This window comes from Leptosomus discolor, chromosome 5 (assembly GCF_034619465.1).
Source record: "Leptosomus discolor isolate bLepDis1 chromosome 5, bLepDis1.hap2, whole genome shotgun sequence".
In the NCBI taxonomy this organism is placed as follows: domain Eukaryota; kingdom Metazoa; phylum Chordata; class Aves; order Leptosomiformes; family Leptosomidae; genus Leptosomus; species Leptosomus discolor.
The window spans coordinates 52,784,815-52,804,904 of NC_141395.1; the positions used below are offsets into that span (position 1 = coordinate 52,784,815).

Genomic DNA, 20,090 nt, shown 5'->3' on the forward strand with positions numbered 1-20,090 from the left:
TCTGTACCTCAGCACTACTGTGGGTATGTCAGTAACGTCACTGAAATGACTATGAGATTTGAATGTCAGATTTTGATTGGATCACATAAAATATGTCTAGCATTGATCATCAAAACTAGTCATAAATTCTTGGTATCCATTCAGGAGAAAAAGAGTAGGTTGGGTTTTTTTTTCAAAATACATAATGTAAAGATGCATTGGGCAACCAACGCAATTGTAGAGAATGGAGAGTAGCACCACAGGGAAAGTTAAAGAAATTTGAAGACAGAGACTGAGAAACAGAAAGACATAGAAAGGCAGTAATGGAGGGAGATAAACAGCAAAATCTTTTGTACTGGACGGACCACTGTACTGAGTCATGCTGAACTGTCAGACCAACAGCATTTCGGTTAGTTGTACTGGCAACTTTAAAGAGCAGATCTGTAGTGGAATCCATTGCCCAAGCTTGTAAGTGGCCATGCTAGAGAAAGGTGAATATTGCAGAGGAGCCCGTGGAGATGCATCAGTATAAATTCATAGAAATGAGACAGAACGCAGAGGACGGAATCTAAGGATTTTGTCCATAAGACTGTAGCATACTACCAACTGCAAAATGAGGTACTGCTCTATTACTACAGCTTTTTAAAGAGTATATCTTAGGATCACTGCATATCATTCTTTTAGTCTGCTTCTGTGCGGTTTGTTAAAAAAAAAAAAAAAAAAAAAGCTTTTGATGTGTTGTAATTTCTTAAACTGTTCTTCCAAGAAGAACATTAACATTTCCAGCCAACATTGTTTCTCAGTTACGGAAGGCTTTTGAGTGTTTTTTTTCCCTCTCTTCTGGTAATACCTGCTCTTCAATATGTGTTGCTGAAATTTGTGTATTTAACAAGCACGGGGTTCCTCATACTGACTCCTTTTTAATTACATACTCCTTACACTTGCTATTCACATATAAATGTTTATACTTCCACACATCAAGTTATCTTTTTATGACCTACAGATGGTGTTTTCAAAGTTGTTTTGTGTTCTCAGAGTGAAATCTTGACTCCATTAAAGTGAAAAGAAGCACAGGTGTTGGTAGAAATGGGATGATATGCTCTGACCTTTTGAAGTGCACAAATAGTATGGATTCATAAGGAGTGACTCTCTCAGGGCTTTGGGAGACAGGCATCTCAAGGGATTGCTGGAAGATGATTAAGAGCTGAAAACTCCACTGCCTGCAGAGGCCATATTTCAAGGGCTGGAAACATATCCAATGGTTTTCTGATAAAATTCTCTTTTAGGAGGATGTGTCTCACTGGAAAATATGTATGAAGTGTTTCTGATTTGCTGCATCATTAACTATGTGACATATATCATTGAGATATGTCTTTTGTGAAACTCTTATGACCTCCTTCAGCCTCACCTCAGCGTTTCTGTGGTCTGGTTAGGACTGTTCCCAGGTAGATGTTACTGCCAGAGTATCACGCATGATGAAGATCGTACATAAAACTCTACTTTGATATAGAAGGGCTGCCAATCTGCTGGAATTTCCAAACAGACATGTCCAGACCTTACAAAAGCACACAGTATATAGGTCAGATTCTCATACTTGGATTATTTCAACTCAGACTGTGCCAGTGTGTATAAAAGTAGGCAGTCCAGCTCAGATTTGGATTTCAGTGTGAGTGCCATACAAGCAAATCCCTATGGGAAAAAGAGAAGAGTCATCTTTCCACAGAGTTTATCAGTTTAGTTTCTCCAACCTGGAAGACTTGTCTTAAATAGGCAGTATATTTTTGTTGTATCAGATCTGTATGTGATATTTAATAAATGTACTTTTTTTGGTTTTTTCTGCTACTGAGAGTCTTTTAAGTCTGTGCTCATTTTAATACATTGCCACAAGGAAAACTTGTTCGCCTTGTAGTTCCTTTTGCTAAATCTGAAGTCTGGCTTATTGTTTCCATGTTTATTGTATCTCATGGACTAAATATTAAGTTCTGCAAATGGTAACGTAGGCTTTGAGCCACAACAGGAGAATAATGGCATTTTGCAAGCAAGGTCCTAGAGTCCAAACTGCAGACTGCAGAGTTATACGCCTTCAGAAATGGAAAGGTGCATCAAAAATCTGCCTAATGTTTGTCTAGGTGTGCTACATTCTGCTTTTCATCATATAATGTAAATGCAGCTAAAGAACTCATCGTGGATAAAAACAACAAAATTGACCCAATATGCTTCTCATTTTCCTTTGGCAGATGTTCCAACATAGATCTGGCCGTCAATGGGGGTTTCCATTCATGCCTATAATGTTTTCCGCAGCATGGCATCTCAGTGAAGTGGAAGGCATATGACAATTTGGCTTTTTGGCTATGGCATACCATCATGGCATCCCTCAATCAAAAGCACTGAGTGACATGCCTTTCTTGCACTGCCTGGCATGTGATGTGCAATATGTCAAAAAACATTGCTGCCCCTTCCATATTGTGTATTACCAGATTCCTTTCTGTTGTATTGTTTTATTCCACAAGCTATTAAATATAGTGGAAGATATTTTATATTTAGATTGGCCACAGGCATTGAGTAAATGCTTTCGCTCATTTAACAATGTGCTCATTGTGGGCATGTTCTGTGCTCCAGTAAAGCCGTTTGCATGAAGTCACCCATGGGAAATAGCCCTGAGCATGGCGGAACCTGGAAAACTTAGATTTGAGCAGGGAAATTCTTGAATTACATCCTGCTGGCTTATTTACTTCTATGTGTCCCCTTACAGTCAGCCATTCCTAGCTGTCATGCTGACCCCTGGAGACCGCTGGAAACTGGCACGCTGAGGTGGAGCAGCACTTTGCTTGTTCTAGTTATGTCAAGGTACTGGCCAAGCCAGTCATGGCTGGCAGAGCCCAAAGCTGCTCTAAGTCACTTTTCCATTCATCATTCTTCTGTACGTGCTTTGTGTGCTCTGGGTAAAGCCATGGCTCTGAGCCATTTTCCAGACTCCGCTTATTCCTGCTTTGCATTCTCAAAGAAAGTGTCTATGATTTCAGGTAAGGTATTTTCATAAGCGAGTTGAGCATGATTATGCCTTTTGCCTTTTGTTTGCTTAGCAGAAGCAAATACTGCATCCAAACTGCAAGTCCAACAGTGTCGCATAGCTATAGCATGTTAATTAGTATGGGTCCCTCTGTTTCGGTCTTTCATTTAGGTGACAAATGTAAAAAAGCCTCTTTTGGATGAAGGGTACCTTATTGGTTGGGTATCCAACAGGACCACTGTGTTTCATCTATTCTGATAAGCTTTTGAAGTAAACTGTTGCCACCAGGTGCCCAGCTGTGATCCTGTGATTGGGTGGGTACCAGTTTCAGACAAGAGCGTGTCTCTGCAGTTACTGGGTAGGCTAAAACCTCTCGCTTCGGACTCCTGTCTTCCCACTGCATTTCTCTTCAGTTACAGGCACATGTGCACTTGTCTACTTTACACGGGTTGTTTTACTAGTATCACAGAGAAGCAGCTTTATATTCACTGGGATTGGATCATACTACTTTTTGTTATTATGTTTTTACAGATACAGCAGTGATAGGAAGCTGTCTGGCAGGCATCTTTCAAAACAGAAACGTCAGCTGCATTCTTTAATGACATTACTTTCCATGCTATGTCACTTGTTTTTTACTTAAGTCCTTACATTATATCCGCTGTATTGTTGGATTATTCTAAAAGGACAGTCTGAGAGAAGCCAGATTTAGTATTTATTCAGCCTGCACTTTACCTAGCAATTTCCAGTTGATGCTCAGATCACTTCTACCTTTAAGGACAAAATCAGAACTCTGTGAACAGATGCAGAGCTTTCCTTCTTGCAACTAAAATCACAGATCATGACTTTACTAATTCTTTTTAGCCCCAGCCATCAATGATACTGCTGATGCCATTTGCTTTGGTCAGTTTGTTTCAGTTCCCCAGTTTTCCTCTTACCTTGCCTTCCCTGATTTCTCAAATCTCATCTTTCTGATGAAACAGATGTCAACTTGCTATGTCTTGCAGTCCTACCGAGTGTTACTGCATGCAGCTATGTTCCTGAGTGAGTGTGACCTGATTTAAGCATAGAGTAAGGACGGCTGTAGTGCATTTCCTGCTGTTTTGCAATCTTCTTGCCTATTCAGAGGTAAACAGTTTCAGCCAGGAAGTTTTAAAGTGTGTAAGAGATGTAGGACAACTTTTATGAAAGCCATCCTTAAAAATGTTGTATCTCAGTTCTCCACCTGAACAATGGGTGTAATATAATTTATTTTCAGAAGATATTGTGAAGATGCTTTCATTAGTGGCATTCTGCGGTACCGTGGGTGAAGGTACTGCAGCTGGGCTCGCAGAAATCCTGAAGTTTTTAATGAATGGTGTAGGCTGATCTTGTTATGTTCTCACCTTTACCACTTCAGACGCCTGATGGCTTTCTAAACATGTCAGAGGTTTAGAAAATAGGAACAAATCACTGCAATGCAGCTGTGAATGCACTAGGTAACACCGCTGCTCTTAGATGTTTAAAACTGTGGCCTTTTCTTAGCTGTGATGGCTTTTCCATGACAGAAGTCTTTACTTCCTAGAGAAAGTGATGTTATGCAAGTTACATGACACTGAATTTCTGAGCCAATATCAGAAGAAAAGGATAAATGCAAAGGTAGATCCTAAGGCATGCAAAAATAATTTTACTGTGATTATCTCTTAACGCAGGTAAAGCTGCTAGATTTGATGATGAAAGCAACAGGAGAAGAATTCCACCACCACAAAGTCAGTGCGACACTGTGATATGACTCAGTGCCTGGGGCTGACTCAAAGCACCTACACTGTTGATCCTAGCATTTGTCACTTACACGCAAGTCAGTGCCTAGAAGCGGCAACGTGCAGAAGGTGACAAAGACCTGCTCCTCTGGGTCCAACAGGACCAGCTCACTAGAAAGCTAAAATACGAAGACTTTTGCTGTAGGCATGAGGCTGCTTAACAGAGAAGATTGTGTAAATTCTCACGTAGAGCAATGAATTGAAATATTAGGGAATGAACTGACTTGCACCTATGTCTGTGTAACACAAATCATGTCACTTGCCTTCATAAATGGCTCCAATAAGCACTCCTTGTATATATGAAGTTGATTAAAGGTGTCTCTGAGCCTTCATTAAACAAGCCTACTAAAGCTGTCTTGCTTATACAGACAGAAAACAAGCTGCTCCAATTAGAATTTCATGAGCTCACAAATGTTTCTTTCTGGGAGGATGAGGTAGAAACCATTTCAAAAGGATTAATGTGTAAGCTTTCTGAATTAAAATTGCAACAGGTGTCAATTTTACATGCCTGTCCTTGCAACAAATGTGACATTATCCATTTGATTGATGACAGAGTAAAAGATTGTATTTTCTTTTCTTTCAGAGTTTTCTTTGGAAAGTGAAAAGATGCCATTTTCCATATCATTGTGCCTAAAGCATCTCCCAGTATTTTCTTAAATTCTGCCTTAGGAAGACATGAGGAACTACATTTTTTGAAGACAGTAAGAGGAACGCTTCTTATAGTATCATAAATGTTGCTAAGGTTTGGTGAGTTTCAATCTAACACATCTTCTCTACATAAAGACACTATATACATCTCGATATAAATCTCAGATGCAGATGCTTGTCCTACCTTTCTCTCAAAGGGGCAACATCTACTTAGAATTAACCTCAGAGCAAGAATAATTTACTAAACGAGTTTAAAGAAATCATTGTAGTTAACCTAAACAAAGTCCATACTTATTAGTCTAGCTATATAGGTAAGCTAGAAGGGGAACCTTCATCTTCAAGCTGGTTTTGGGACCTGAAATACGACCAACATAATCTCAGGCTCTGTATATTGCAGCTTCTCAACCTATTCCCTGTACCTCACTAATACAAAGGGTTTACAACCTCTCAGAGCTGCAGCTTTATCTCCACGCTACTTTCCAGTGCTGATGGGTACAAGGAGCATTTGAACCAGTTTGCCGTGACTATGTTGGAAATCTCCATGGTTTGCGATACTTCTTGGCTGACTCCCAAGTATTTAGCTAGGGATGTTATTTAGCTGGAGGTATGTAGTTTGAGGTAGCATTTAGCTCAAGGTAGATAAAGTTGCAGCAGTGGTAACATGGACGGACAAAACCAAGGAAGACCGTGGCAAAGCTGGCATTTGAAAGGAAAGCTTCGAGTATTCAACATAGATGCAGAGACAATGCCAACCAATGCAACCGTACTAATCACTAACTCTCCATCATCTGAAAAATGGCTGTTTTCTGACCAAAATGTCGACTGCTAAGTTGCCTAACACGAAAAATACATTTGTCGTAAAGCTCTCTGCACAAAGGACTGAGTCAAACCCAAATTTGACCGAATAACCAGGAATAGCCTCATTTGGGGCTGGCAGAGGCTATCTTTGCGTCACGGCATGGTTTTGCAGGCTATGAGATCTCCTTTCAGGCAGACACAGTGTCTTTCGGAGCTGATAAACGGAGCATTGGTGAGAGCAGGGAGGCCGGAGCTCCGCAGCCTGCCCGCCCTCACAGCTCGCCCGCAGCCACCCGGGCGGACCTCACGCCCACAGCTCCGCCTGCGAACGGGGCAAGCGGCGCGGGCCGGGCCGGGCTGCTTCGTCCCCCTCCGGCGGGCTCTCCCCGCGGCCGCCCCTCCGCCCGAGCCTGCCTCCGCGTCCCTCCGGGGGGGCTGCGGGGCGCTCCCGCCATTTCTGCCACCGGTTCAGCCAGCGCCCGCCCGCTCTCCTCCGCCCCTCCGGGCGGTGCAGCCCCCTCCCCACTCCCGGGGCAGGGTGGGCTGAGGCGTCCCTTGCGGGAGGGGGATGAAGGGAGCCGCTGGGTCCCGCCGGCACCCCTCCTCCTCGTCCGGGGTCGGGGGAGAAAATGGCTCTCCCGCCCCCGCGGCTCCCCACCGCCCCCCTGCCCCTGCCCCTGCCCCTGCCCCTGCCCCTGCCCCTGCCCCTGCCCCTGCCCCTGCCCCTGCCCCTGCCCCTGCCCCTGCCCCTGCCCCTGCCCCTGCCCCTGCCCCTGCCCCTGCCCCTGCCCCTGCCCCTGCCCGCCTCGCAGCCTCCCGCCGCCGCCGCCGCCGCCCTCCCCCTGCCCACCCCTCAGGGGAGGATGCGAAGCCGCGGCTTCTATAAAAAGCCCCCCGGGGCGGGAGGGAACGAGGGAGGGGACTGTCGTGCCGCGCCGCCGGAGCCGCAGCGGGGCGTGAGGGACGGGGCGCGGGCAGCAGCACCATGGCCCAGTCCGTGTGGGGCTACGAGAGCGCCAACGGTGAGTGGGGGCGCGGGGCCGCCGGGCGGGCCGGGGCTGAGCCGCGGCTGAGCCGGGGCGACGTTTCCTTGCCTTTCCCCCGCAGGACCGGAGCGCTGGCATGAAAACTACCCCATGGCCAAGGGGGACAAGCAGTCACCTATTGAGATCAACAGCAAAGACGTGCGGCACGACACTTCTCTCGGCCCTTGGCACGCCAGTTACGATCCCGGGGCAGCCAAAACGATCCTGAACAACGGGCGCACCTGCCGAGTTGTCTTCGACGACACTTTTGATCGATCAGGTCGGTTTTGGGTTTGGCTTTTGGGATTGTTAAGAATTGAGACTTGCAAAGCGCTGGGGATCAAAACGCATGCTGGTACCTGGCCTATGGAGGCTGGCAGAGAAAAGTCATTTGGGTACGGAAAAAAGGTGCTCCTGGAGTTTATTGGGGTGGCTCCAGCCATGTTTAGGTCCACGCTAGGTGGGACAGGGAGGCTGTAGATTCAGGAGCACCCCTGAAGTACAGACTCACCTGGAAGGTGGACTTCTCCCCAGGTCCCCTCCTTCAGTGCGGACGCTGCAGCCTCAGGCTTTGTGTAAGGAGAGAGGCTCTTCCAGGGGGGTTTAGTGCGTGCTCTGAGGCTCTTCGTGAACACAAAACTCATGTGTTTCCACTGACTGTGATCTTGATTTCTTCTGTTTGTATGGGAAGTCTTAAGCGTCTCCACAGCCTGAAAAAGCTATGAAAGTGGCATCTGTGAAAATAGCATTTTGTAGCTTCTGGAAATCTATGAAATGGCTTTGTTATTTAGTTGAGAGAGAGCAGTCTAATCTTTAAGTTAAATTGTTCAAAACTTGATTTCAGAGTGGTATCAGTGTGTAGCTCTGAATGCAGACACACAACAACAGTCAAAATCACTATTAAATTCACATTACTGTATAATGTGAAGACATCTCAAGAGCTTGCACTATTGATCAGTCCTTTATCAAGCAATCTAATTAATGGAAACCAGAGTTACTTTCCATTGTATTTTTCTGCATCTACTTTGATGTTGTTTGTTTTGGGATTGTATTTGTAGTAAGCGATATAATTAATGAAATATATCTGCAATACATTGAAAAATCACACTCTCTCTTGTTTATCTTGATGAGCTCATTGTGTTCTTGGACTCCTTTAGCTACCTGTTACTGTTCCACATCTCTCAGATGGAATCCAAGCTCTTTAGGACAGGGACCGGTTCTCTTTGTTACGTATTTATATGGTGCTTTAGTATTTATTACCACAGTTTCTACATGGTAGCCTCAGACAAACCATAAATTACACTTTCATTGTGACATGGAATGCTCTTCCACAAGCACTGCCTAAAATCAATGCTGTGACTGAAAAGCATAGGAAGTAAATTGATTATGAACCTTTTCCAGTGGTGGTTCTGCTCTGTCTTTGCAGCTTCCTAAAGGTAGACAGAGGCTGCTCAAGAACATGTCTGCCCAGGGAACTGTATTGGAGAAAGACCCTGATTTGGCCAAGCAGAGTACAGCCCTTGGTGCAGCCTTTCCTCTGAATCATCTTCCCTCCATTCCCTCCCCACCTCTCCCCTCCCCATCATCTCCATTGTTCCTCTGGACGCACAGTGTGTACATTCACTCACTGCTGCTGTTAGTAATTTTCTGCAGGCTGCAGTTTAGGGCTCAAGGCTTTCATAGGGATGTGTTGGATTGGATTCAAATGCAATGTTTGACGGCTCTGAAAAACCACATGAGAAAGCGTTTCATAAACGTTACCTTCATTTGTTGGCTTCTGTGGTGGCAGCAGCTGACAATAAGTAGTAGTCACAGATCTGATTTTGACTGGAAAAAGAAATCTAGCTTGAAGATATGCTTTTTTTGATCTAATCACATGGAAAATTGGAATGTTAAAAGGATTTATTTTTATGTTAGAGAGATCTGCATTCCATTTTGAAGTGCTGTTTCCAAGTGCTTTACAGTATTTGAGCTCTGGAAAGGGCCGCTTCTAAGAAATGGCTGCTAAATGAGTTTCCAACTCTGATACTGATTTAGCTTGTAAATGTAGGTAGATCGCATAAATTCAGCTCCTGAAAGTTCCTGCTTCCCATTGATTCCAGTGTGAAATGGCAAGCAAATACTTGTGAGGGTTTGGGCCATAGAGTCTATGCCTTCCTTATTTTTCCTACATTGAAAAGTGAAACAAAATAATAATAACAACAGCAACAATAATAATGGTATTTTTTCCATTAAAGGCTTCTACAGAAGGCTTACTCAATACTGTATTGATTTAGATACTGTAATTTATATATATATGAGCAAACTCAAAACTGCATGCCTAAAACTCAACAGAGTGCTTTGTTGCTGTCCAATGGCTGTGACACCTACGAACTAAAAAGAGAAAATGCAGAGTTAAACCTCTTGCTCTGTGTAGGTATTCCAACACATATGATATCAAGAATTAATTTGAGACCATTGGGCACAAGAGGATTTAAATATTTCAATGTTAACTTTGAACTTCAAAGCTATTGGTAGAAGTTCAAACTTGGATGCTATTTAAACAAGGTCTTCTGGCACTGCAGTTGTGAACTGCATTATCAGCTTTCTGTGTAAGGAAACACGTCTCATTCCTGCCTTAGGTAATGAATGAAAAATGTATTTGAGACCTTATCCTCTAAGCAGTCCCTATTGAAAATAATTCCCAAACTGAAAGAGCAGGTGTGATGTTTTGCAAGTTAGAATTGATGTAGACTGATGTATGGTCAGCATTATTTGGCTAACATCAGAAATAATAGCTTCTTAATTTGTTTCATTGGTGGCAGTGTTAAGTGTGGACTATAGCTTTTGCTTGCTCAAGAACACTCTTCTGGCTCGTTTGACTCAAACTCTTTCCTCTTGCCTCACTTTTAGGAAAGAGTTGGTTTTTTAGAAGCAGCAAACTATGTTGTAACCACTGTTTTGTTGGCTGAACTGTAAAAGGTATGCCAGTCATGGGCTAAAGGTACGCTTCAAAGCACCTCTGGATTAATTTCACAGTCGTATCCCCAGCCATTTCACAACAGACCATTTTCTTGACGAGAATCGGCTGTGAATACCTTCCTTCTCTCTCCACTTCAGGAACTGTAGTGTGTCCACTTGCCAAGAGAAAAGGGGCTTGTTTGGCTTCTGGGGTTTGATTTTGTGCTTGACTCAGAGCAGCTTCCACAGTTCTCACATCAAACAGGACTCTTCATGAGTGATAATAGCCCCAGTCTTGTAAACTGGTGAGTGTTGTGGCCCCCCACTGCAATCAGCTGGGTCTACAAGAAGTACTCCACACGTCTAAAGTACAGGTCCCTGTTCAGTAGATGTGTACATCAGCTTTCTGTAGGCTGGTGCTGATGTGGATTATCAATTGCAGTGCTGAGAGGTGGGCCGCTCACGGGAGCCTACAGGCTGCGTCAGCTTCACTTGCATTGGGGTTCCTCTGATGACCATGGCTCTGAGCACGTTATAGATGGGGTGAAATATGCAGCAGAGGTAGGACCTATTTTTAATAGTAGTATTCAGTACTAACTGGAATTTGACTGGTTGTGCATCTGAACAGATTAACCGATCTCCCTTATGCAAGTATCTATCTGTTTTTTTCTCTAAAACTTGCAAATATTCATCAGCATGCACTGGGATGAGTTGCATCTGCCAACAAATGTATCTTTGCAAGTATATACTAACATGGAATTTGCTTCTTCAAGCAAGAGTTTTTGCTAGTATTTTAGAATGTTTTAAAAATATTTGAGGCAAAGTGATCTGTAATTTCCAAATAAGAAGATCTGCTGATGTTTTTTGGCTTTTAGCTGTTTCTGGTATAGCTTGAATTACAAAGTTAGTTTCTGAAAGCATTACTAATGAATAGAAAAACTCGCTAAAAGCACATTTGATAAACTGACATTCAAAATTAGATCCACCTTAAAACTGCTTCAGAGTGGTAAAGAGTATCTTCTAGTTTCTGAACATCTGTGCTTTAAAATCTCTGTGTTTGATTTTGGAAATAGTGGTAGACAGACTTTTGGGCTTTTTTTTTTTTTTAATGTAAACTTCTGCACTATTGTTGTCCAAATTTGCTTAAATTAATGGCAGCTCTATGCCCTGAAGATTTCTTCAGGTAATAAATGTAAGTGAATTCACTATTGATGCTAGTGGATTACTAGCAAATGTTACCTCCTTCCTCCATCGTATTTGAGAGTAGGCTCAAAATATATGCCTACGCCCACAAAAAGTCTGCGGTAGTGTTTTCCTGCCTTCCACTTATACCCGCAAGGTGCAGAGCTTACAGGGGCGCTGCCCACCTGTCATAGGAGAAAATTCGGGCGGGTGTTTTGCGGGGTTAGTGTCAGGTCAGATGCACAAACATCTCAGAGGTGACTGTGAGTGATGGTTTGGGTTTTCTTTTCCTATTCCTTAGCCACAGCCAAACTGTGTTAGTGTTTTGGTTTCTGTGGCCGGCTAAACAGACAGATTCTACTTCCTCAAGCTATTTCTTCATTAGTTCAAGCACAGACTTTTTACTTTGCTTTTGTTTGCAGTACTCGGATATTTTTTGAAAGGAGCAGAAAGCCTGGAATGTATGAAATTTTGCTAGATGCAACCAAAGATATATGGCTGCTCCACCTTTCTCCCTAGCAATGATATCCTCAAGAGAAAAGAAACAGAGAGCAATACATTAATTTATATTCAGGGTAAATAATTTTGTTGTTATTTTAAATAATTGTTACTGTGCTTAAAAAAAAAAAGTTAACAATTTGCATTCAAAATATGCACTAGGCTCCTATTTTTTTTGGTATGACACTATGTTCCAGACACTACCTATTTTGAGATTCCACGCTGCTGGTTGCAGCATTTGCAGCTATATGCAGAAGCCAGAGATTTTCTGGAAGGACATGTAAAAACTTGAGCTATATCCTGAAAATACAGCATTGTTGGAAGTAGAAATGAGAAAGATATGTCAGGTTACTATTGCCACTCTTTTCCAGTACAATGTGCCAAGAGTAGTAAGAGATACAAACCAGGAACATATGTACTACATACAGCCCAGTGTAAATCCTTGAGCTGTTGTTATCGGCATAACACGAAGATCTAAAATTCTGCGTGAGGTGAAGTGCATGTCAGTAGGTGTTTTGTGCACTGCATGTGTGCATGTCATGTGCTTGGGTTAAACTGTCTGATTAATTTTTAAATATATTGTATACTAAACTCCATTTTCTTTCTTTTATGCTTCAATTGCAAAGTGATGCTGCATATAAAGTGTGAGTGTGTGGAAGCATGGGAACAAGAAATACTTATGTGTAGTTTCCATTTTCATGTCTATTCCTTTACTTACTGTGTACTGGAAACTTTTTTTTAATTTAGTGCAAAAACTTGTAAGATTGTACTGTTGGCAATTTATTGCATTTATAACTGAAGTTTCATTGATTTTTAGTTACATATGGTGCATTGGAATCCAAAACATGGTAATTTTGCTGGAGCTTTGAAACAACCTGATGGTGTGGCTGTTGTGGGCATTTTTCTGAAAGTAAGTGGCAAATACTCAGATTTATAATTTTCTGTATTTTTCGTCTTTCTCTAGTGCCAGGGGAAAAAAGTTCCCATCGTTTTTCCCTGCACTGTATCATTTTACAGGAGAGTACTCAAAGCAATGCACAGACTGAAGTCACGTATGTCCTTGGGCCCTCCAGATTCCATGCACTAACCCGTTCAGAGCTGAGTTCTGACGCCATTCGTGACACCAGTGGCACATATCATGGGTGGTATTGAACAAGAGATAAACAACTTCAAACCTGGGACACTTGCTAACTTTGTCCCTGGTAGCTGACCAGCTCTTTGCTGTGGGGTGTACTGAGTGAGGAGGACAGTCTGCATAGGAAGAGTGTTTCCTCCTGCCCTTTGTCTGCTAGCAGGTATTGTATCTGCCTGTCAGCAAGGTTATGTTGACTGATTCCCTTCCTTGGTCTCTTGGTCATCCCCACAGAAGCTGGGAATCAAAAAGAGCTCAATGAACCTGCTCCAAAAAGAAAGAATTGATGTTAAAAGAAGTTCACTGAACATTTTAACCTTGAAATACAGCAGATTCATAACAAAATAATACCATACTGATATTTTCCAACTGTTTTTTTAATGAACTTAACAGAAAGAAAGCAATCCTATTATCAAATCTGCATGTGGTCTAGACACTGAGAGACAGGCAAACAATTTAGTAGTGATAAATTATGCAAACTTTAGCTGTGTGGCTGTCATTTTACCTGCAGGTGGGCATTTCAGCTTGAACACAGCATCGGAGAATAGCTCTCCTTTTATCGTTTTATCACTAGTAAGCTGCATTTGTACAAGCAATAGAAAATGGATGTAATTAATTTTGCCACAGTATCCCTGGACAGGCTAGATCCAATGTCATTTTAATTCTCTTACACTGAGAGCCAGCCTGACCTTTTTTCTTGTGGTTAGTTTAATCTGAAGGTCAGCACCTGTCCTGATTCTCCCCTATGACTGTGTCCTTCAATTATTCTTCTTTTGTCATTTCTTTTGATCTATTTTAGGCTAAAGCTTTATCTTGTAAAACACAACTTACAAAGTATAACATTATGTTCCTATTAGCCATGCTAAGGTCAGCTAAAAGGTCTAGAAAAGTAAGGAGTATCACTGTGTCTTCTCTGGCCTTCTTTCTCTGTTACCTTCTCGCTCTTTGGCATAGGAGCCATTGTTTTGCTCTGGGTTTGTCGTGTTCCATGGCTGGGTTTTTGGATAATGCGAAAATAGAGATTGAATTATCTCCTGAAGAACTGAATTTAATCTGCTTTGGAACAGGGCGTGGCAATAACAGCATGCCTTATGCATACTGTCTTTACTCTTCTGGGATGCGGAGCCGTGTCAAAGCTTTTGGAGATGCTGGATGTCACGAGCACAAGCAATAAAGTGACCCCATAGCTTGAGGAGGTCGTGACAGGAATCTCATCATATGTTTTATATCAAGTCTGATCTGACTGCCTATGTGCTGCGAAATGTTTGAAGTGTCTGCAGGAACCCCAGCTCTTCAGACTATCAAAACTTTGCTGAGTGCTTGCGTGTCTCACAGTGGCTGTGGGTTGCTTTCAAACAAGGAGCCAAGGGCTAGGCCCTGGAGGGTGTAGGTGATGCTGTCTGAGCACAGTTTGTTCCTCAGATGGTGGGAGGTGCCTTGCAGAGTCTTTTTTTTTTTTTTTTTTTTTTTTTAATTGCAAGGCCAGTTACCTGAGTATGCTATTCTGGATGGGTTTTTAACACACATAATTTTGAGTCAGTCTGTACTGGATACTCTGAGAATACTGCTGCCTAACTTGACAGTTGGGCTGTACTGAATTTCTTTCAAGTGCTGTGAAACATGATGAAAAAATACAGTATTGTGCTTTGCATTACAGGTTGGAAAAACTCCCAAACCAGAGATGAAGAGAATTCTTGAAGAAATTGATAACATTAAGACCAAGGTATCAAAAAAATTTTTGTGATATAATGTAGTTGAAAAGTAGCAGAAGCAGAAATCAGAAGTTCAGATTCACTGTTTTGGGCATCCTTCTGATACCTAACAGTATCTCCAGAGGTGATACATTGGACTGTGGAGCAGAACACTTTCTTTTACTTGAGTAAACATGTAACTCCTCACTTCTGTAAGTATTCTTGTTGTAGAGGGTTTTGTATCAATCCTTGCATGCCCCATTGGTAGTCTTATTGATACCGCTCTGTAAAAATATTGTAGTGTGCAAATATGAAGGAAAAATGAAAAGCTTTTGGGCTTCGAGACAGCAGTGGCAAAACAAATGTATATAATTGAGCCAGAAATTTAGTTAGCCTGAAATGAGAAGAAACTAGTAGGAATGATGGAGCAAGCTCCCAGTCAGTGTAAGGGAGATGAAAAACTTTATTAGTTTTCAGGTGGAACTGAGTTCATCTATAAAAGGGATTACATGGTACAGTTTCTGCACCAGTCCTAGGTTCTGTCTTCCTATGATACTAGCACAAATAGCATTGCAAACCTATTCTAAACTGTTCTCCAGTTTGATTAATGATCTAAGGACCAAAGCCCATACCTGTTGCATAGATACAACTGCAGAAGGGAGTTCTTTGCAGAGAATTGTGATGCTGTATCTATTGTTATTTAACATAAACCTAACCTCTAGGTATAATTTAGCGATCCTACTTCATGATCAGCTTTATGATTCTAATGATGCTAGAAGAAAAGTCCCTTTTTTATTTGACATTGAACATACCACCAGATCATCAGGACCGAATTTTATGAATTTTTTAAGCATTTTCTTCCAAATTTAGCAGAATTTCTTGCATTTAATTTATGTATGTATGTATGTGCTGCTACGCATGTGCAGGTCTGAGCCTGAAATCTGTTCTCTTCTCATTCAGCGTTATATTAACTTCATTTTTTCCACCTTTTCTTAGTCTTCAGATACAATTCAGTTCTTTCTGGTGAGGGAACTGAAGGTAATTTTTTTCACCCTACCCATTGCTCCTCCTGTTTTGTCAGTGATGTCTGTCTTAATACATATTCAGCTTTCTCTCATAATCCCATAATCATTTTTTGGCCATTTACATGCAGAAGAGTTTTGCCACAGTTGATTGATTACCCTGTGAAACACTGTGTCATACATACATACATACATGATGACAAGATGGCAGTGATACCCGCTCCATTACAGCCTATCTGAGACTGCCTAACTGGAGATTTTATGACTTCTAACAGCAAAAAAACCCCAGAAGTCTGATTTCCTACATACAGATATTCTCTGTAGTGGTTCTGGAAAAAGCAACAGTTGAAGAAAAGCAGAGAAAGATAGGTGCGTATGCAAACAACCACATCTTGTATTTTATCTCTTATTTTCTTTCCTGTCATCACATATATTTTACCAAGATTACTTATTTTTCGGCAAGGATTAGTGGATGGTATCACCAGTGTATTTATTATACATGCAGTTTCAATTGCTTTGATGCATTACAGGCAGAGGACTTTCTTGGACACTGTACTGTATTTACTGAAAAAGCACAGTTTTGTTCGTGAAGTCATTTGAAACTCATATTGAACTTACAGAATAATTTTATCAGGAAGATAGATTTGGAGTCTTGATGTTATTCTTTCTAACCATATTTTGCGCAAGGATGTGTGGAAAAGATTTCAGCTCCTCCCATTGCACTTCGTAGGTTAATACTCTGTTTCCATCTAGAGAAGATTCTCCATGACAGGAGAAGGAATTAAGAATAATAGATCTTGTTTTCCAGAACTGCATCCTAAATACCAGTAGAGAGCTGAACTTTCTTGTTTAATTCTTGTCGCCCTGAGGGAACAAGTAAGTCTCATCACAGTCCTGTGAAGACACTCTTTTTAGATGTCCTATTTGGTGGAAAAGAAAAACTTCTCAGGAAATGTTGTCTAGTGTCTGCTGTTCTCCCTTGTCTAGTGATAATCACCTTCAGTTGTAAGACATTCAGGATCCAGTACTCTTCCAGGAAATATTTTAATTTTTTACATTAAGTCTAATAGTGCCAATAAAAAGATTGATCGTGTCGTCATGACAATGTAATTAGAGCACAATTTTGGGAGGAGAGAGATGCAGATGTAAATTCCTTCAGATAGAGGAGAAGACTGTAACAAATCTGGGATAAATGCCTGGCTGCTGTTCTATTGGATAAAAAGGGTACCAGTACATGCAGTGCCACCGCCTTTAATTTTTATCCCAAGTGGCCCAAAATAAAACAAAATTTTGGTAATTCCAGAATAGAAGAATGTAACAATGAATTTGGTTTGGTCCTGCACAATTCAGTTCATAATTTCTTTTAACTTATTAATGGAATCAAAATGTCAGTTATGATTAATTGCAGGGCAAATGCTTGACAAGAAGAAAAGGAGATCGATCTCTTCTATGAATCTTGATATTTAATGACTTCCTTTAAAATAATGTAGATAGTGATGTCTTTTAAGATGCATATCCCTAGAGTTACTGCAGAGAATTATTTTTTGTTTCTCTAAGGGGAAAGAGGCTCCTTTTCTGCACTTTGATCCTTCAATTCTTTTCCCCAAATCTCGGGACTACTGGACCTACCATGGTTCATTCACTACACCCCCCTGTGAGGAGTGCATCACTTGGATTCTCTTGAGGGAGCCGATTGAAGTCAGCTCAGATCAGGTAAACACCAGCTTGTTCTGCTACTCCTCTACCTCAGCAGTGTGTCAGTATATCAGTGTGATGATTTGCAAGCCTCATGTTACCTTGCGTTTTTTTGATAAGGAAAGCTTTAGCTGAGGACTGTGAGAAATTGCCTGCAGAATGGATTGTTGAAATGGACTGTAAAACTGACCTTGAGAATCAGGCTCTCTTCCTAGACACCTCCTGGAATAATAGCTTCAGTGGAGTGTTCTTGGGATCCCAAAAACCTGCACAGGCAGAAGTGCCCCTGAGCCACAAAATTCAGACACCACAGCAGCCTCAGTTCATTCTCTGCTTCAGCATTAAGTGGCAAGTGAGACTAACATTTGGCTGATTTCCCAGTTTAAGAAATTGCTGGTCCAGATCTTGACTTCCTAAAAGCTGTGAGAAGGATCAAACTAGCTAGAGCCTGCAAACCTGAATGTTAATACAAATTAATGTAGTAATTCTATTTGTATAGCTCAAATGTGCATTTACACAGGAAAAAGAATAGAGAGCCAGTCTGGATAAGGTGACCTTCTTTGAAGTACTTGCATTAAATCTTTTGATTATCTATACTATTTTCCGCTTCAGCAGTACAAGTCAGGGTGTAGCCTCTTTGCTGATTTGGCTGTTTTCAGAACAGATTTATTTTGCATTCTGATGAAAGGGTAACAATTAACAAAGCAACACTGAATTGAAATTAATTTGGAGAACAACAGCTAAGTGATGAATTAATGATTAAACTTAATAATCCAGTTGGCATACATTTCTCTGCCTTACAGAAGAAAATATGTACTTCTGCAGACCAGCTTTTTCTATCAGACTACCTTGCATAGACTTAGAAGTGCATCTTCCTTCATGGACAGCCATATTTTCACAAGTGATGTGACTGCTATCCAGCTCCAGCAGGGTCACAGGAGGCCCCTACTCTTTTTCCACATTCTGAGTGTGAGTCAGGGAAAAATCCAAAAGAAGCCCAGGTAGGGGTCAGATGACGCACTGTTCTGTGGATGAAGAGTGTAAAGATCCACAGAAACAGTGCTAGCTGTTGAGCTGCAGTGATCTCTACCAGTATGCTTGTCTTTATATAAGAAAACTCCTTTTCTGTATCAGAGTTTCTTCTAGGCATCAAGGTCCACGCTGCTTCCAGGTGAATTCACATGGACACTTTAATTTTAATTCCTTGCAGATGGCGAAGCTCCGTAGCCTTTCCAAGAACGGTGAGAACGAACCTGTGAACCCACTGGTTGATAACTGGCGCCCACCTCAGCCTGTGAAGGGCAGGATAGTGAGAGCCTCATTCAAGTGAAGTCTCAAGTCTCACTCTGCTGAACCTGAGTGAGAAAATCCCTGCATCCCAAAGTGTAGTTAGTTTTTGCTGTCTCCTGCTTTTCCTCTGGATCCAGATCTGTGTTTCTCAGCTTGAAATTCTGAGTGGTAAAACTGAATCTGATTTTGAAAGCAGAAAAAATACTGTATGCAAATACTAACCTTAATAAGAAAATGTGAGATATATATGATTCTTGACCACAAATGCCTCAGCATTTGTGATACTGTCACTTCTCTGCCATGTGGTCTTGGAAGAAAAGTGGGCTCAGTTTCAATATTTAAAATTAATTTCAAAGGAAATGTTGTAAAAGCAGAAGAATGAACCAGTAATTCAGGAAAGCAGAAATAACAGTAGCTCAGCAGTACATGAACAGGAGGTAAAATGCCTGCTCATACAGCATCTCTAGTAGTGATCTTCCTCAGATATCCCACCTCCAGTGTGAACATCCAAAGAATAAGTTCCTCTTCAACATTTTTCCTTCCCTCTTTTGTTCACAGTCTGTTATCCAAGATTAGATTAGTATTCTGGGGATACAGTCAGGCATGTGACTGTTTGTGAAGAGGAAAAGGTACCTTGCTCTTATTTCAGCATTTGCTGTCTTTGCCATGTCCTGCTGCTGCCCATTGACCTTTTCTTCTTTCACTGCTGTTGTTACTTCACCTGTCCACTTGTGGAGTGCTGCTGGTATCATGTTGCCTTGTATTTAGTATAGCAGTTTTAGTATTGCTGAGGGGGAAGTGCCTTTCTGCTGCTGCTCTGACTGTGTTACCTCCCAGGATAACAGATCTTTAGTTTTGATGCTCTGCCTGGGTTTTTATTTTAGACATCTTAGTCTGCATATGAATGATTTCACCTGTTAGGGATTTTGTTGCATATGGAGAGGGTCTTTGTGGATGACTCATACGCGTCATTTGTCTTCCCCACTACTGAAAAATCCAGGTTAAGTCACCTAAGTGTATGTTTATTATGACTCTGTAGTTAGGAGACCCTGGGTGGAATCTGTTTAGCTCTGTTACTTTCTGGGGAGACACATCAGCTCACACATATGATCCAAGCAAGGAATCACTGGCAGACAGAGACTTCTAAATCATTTTCCCCTGTCCTGCATCATGTAAACTTTTATCATTTCAGTGTGCTTCCTAAGCAGTGTAACACAAGTACCGTCTAGGTTGAACCCACTTGCAGAGTATGTGAGTAAAGGATCTGCTATGTTATATTCACCATCAGGGTGATTATTCAGTATTGTACATACAGGAGATTGTGTGGTCAAGGGTGGTGTGTAAAGCTTCCTGCAAATGAAGCTTCTGGATTCTCTGTATTCCT

General features: G+C 41.7%; 1 protein-coding gene across 3 annotated transcripts; it reads left to right on the forward strand.

The window, feature by feature from the left end:
- Positions 1-3,862: 3,862 nt before the first annotated feature.
- Positions 3,863-18,746, forward strand: LOC104342938 (carbonic anhydrase 3). 3 transcript variants are annotated; one of them, XM_086465380.1, is made up of 7 exons: positions 7,217-7,253; positions 7,339-7,536; positions 10,639-10,757; positions 12,694-12,786; positions 14,666-14,731; positions 17,279-17,434; positions 18,627-18,746. In XM_086465380.1, exons 1-7 carry the CDS (start codon positions 7,217-7,219, stop codon positions 18,744-18,746), a joined length of 789 nt encoding a protein of 262 aa, XP_086321506.1. The 3 variants fall into 3 exon arrangements, with proteins under 3 accessions (XP_086321508.1, XP_086321506.1, XP_086321507.1); XM_086465382.1 differs by lacking the exons at positions 7,217-7,253; positions 7,339-7,536; positions 10,639-10,757 and adding exons at positions 3,863-3,889; positions 6,548-6,568; XM_086465381.1 differs by lacking the exon at positions 17,279-17,434.
- The last annotated feature ends 1,344 nt before the right edge of the window (positions 18,747-20,090 follow it).

Excerpts from the sequence above, each read along its gene's own strand:
- LOC104342938 (XM_086465380.1), top strand. The coding sequence starts at position 7,217 with ATGGCCCAGTCCGTGTGGGGCTACGAGAGCGCCAACG. Across the intron at positions 7,537-10,638 it reads CGACACTTTTGATCGATCAG|TGCTGAGAGGTGGGCCGCTC; the intron begins GTCGGTTTTGGG and ends TATCAATTGCAG. Across the intron at positions 14,732-17,278 it reads TTGATAACATTAAGACCAAG|GGGAAAGAGGCTCCTTTTCT; the intron begins GTATCAAAAAAA and ends TGTTTCTCTAAG.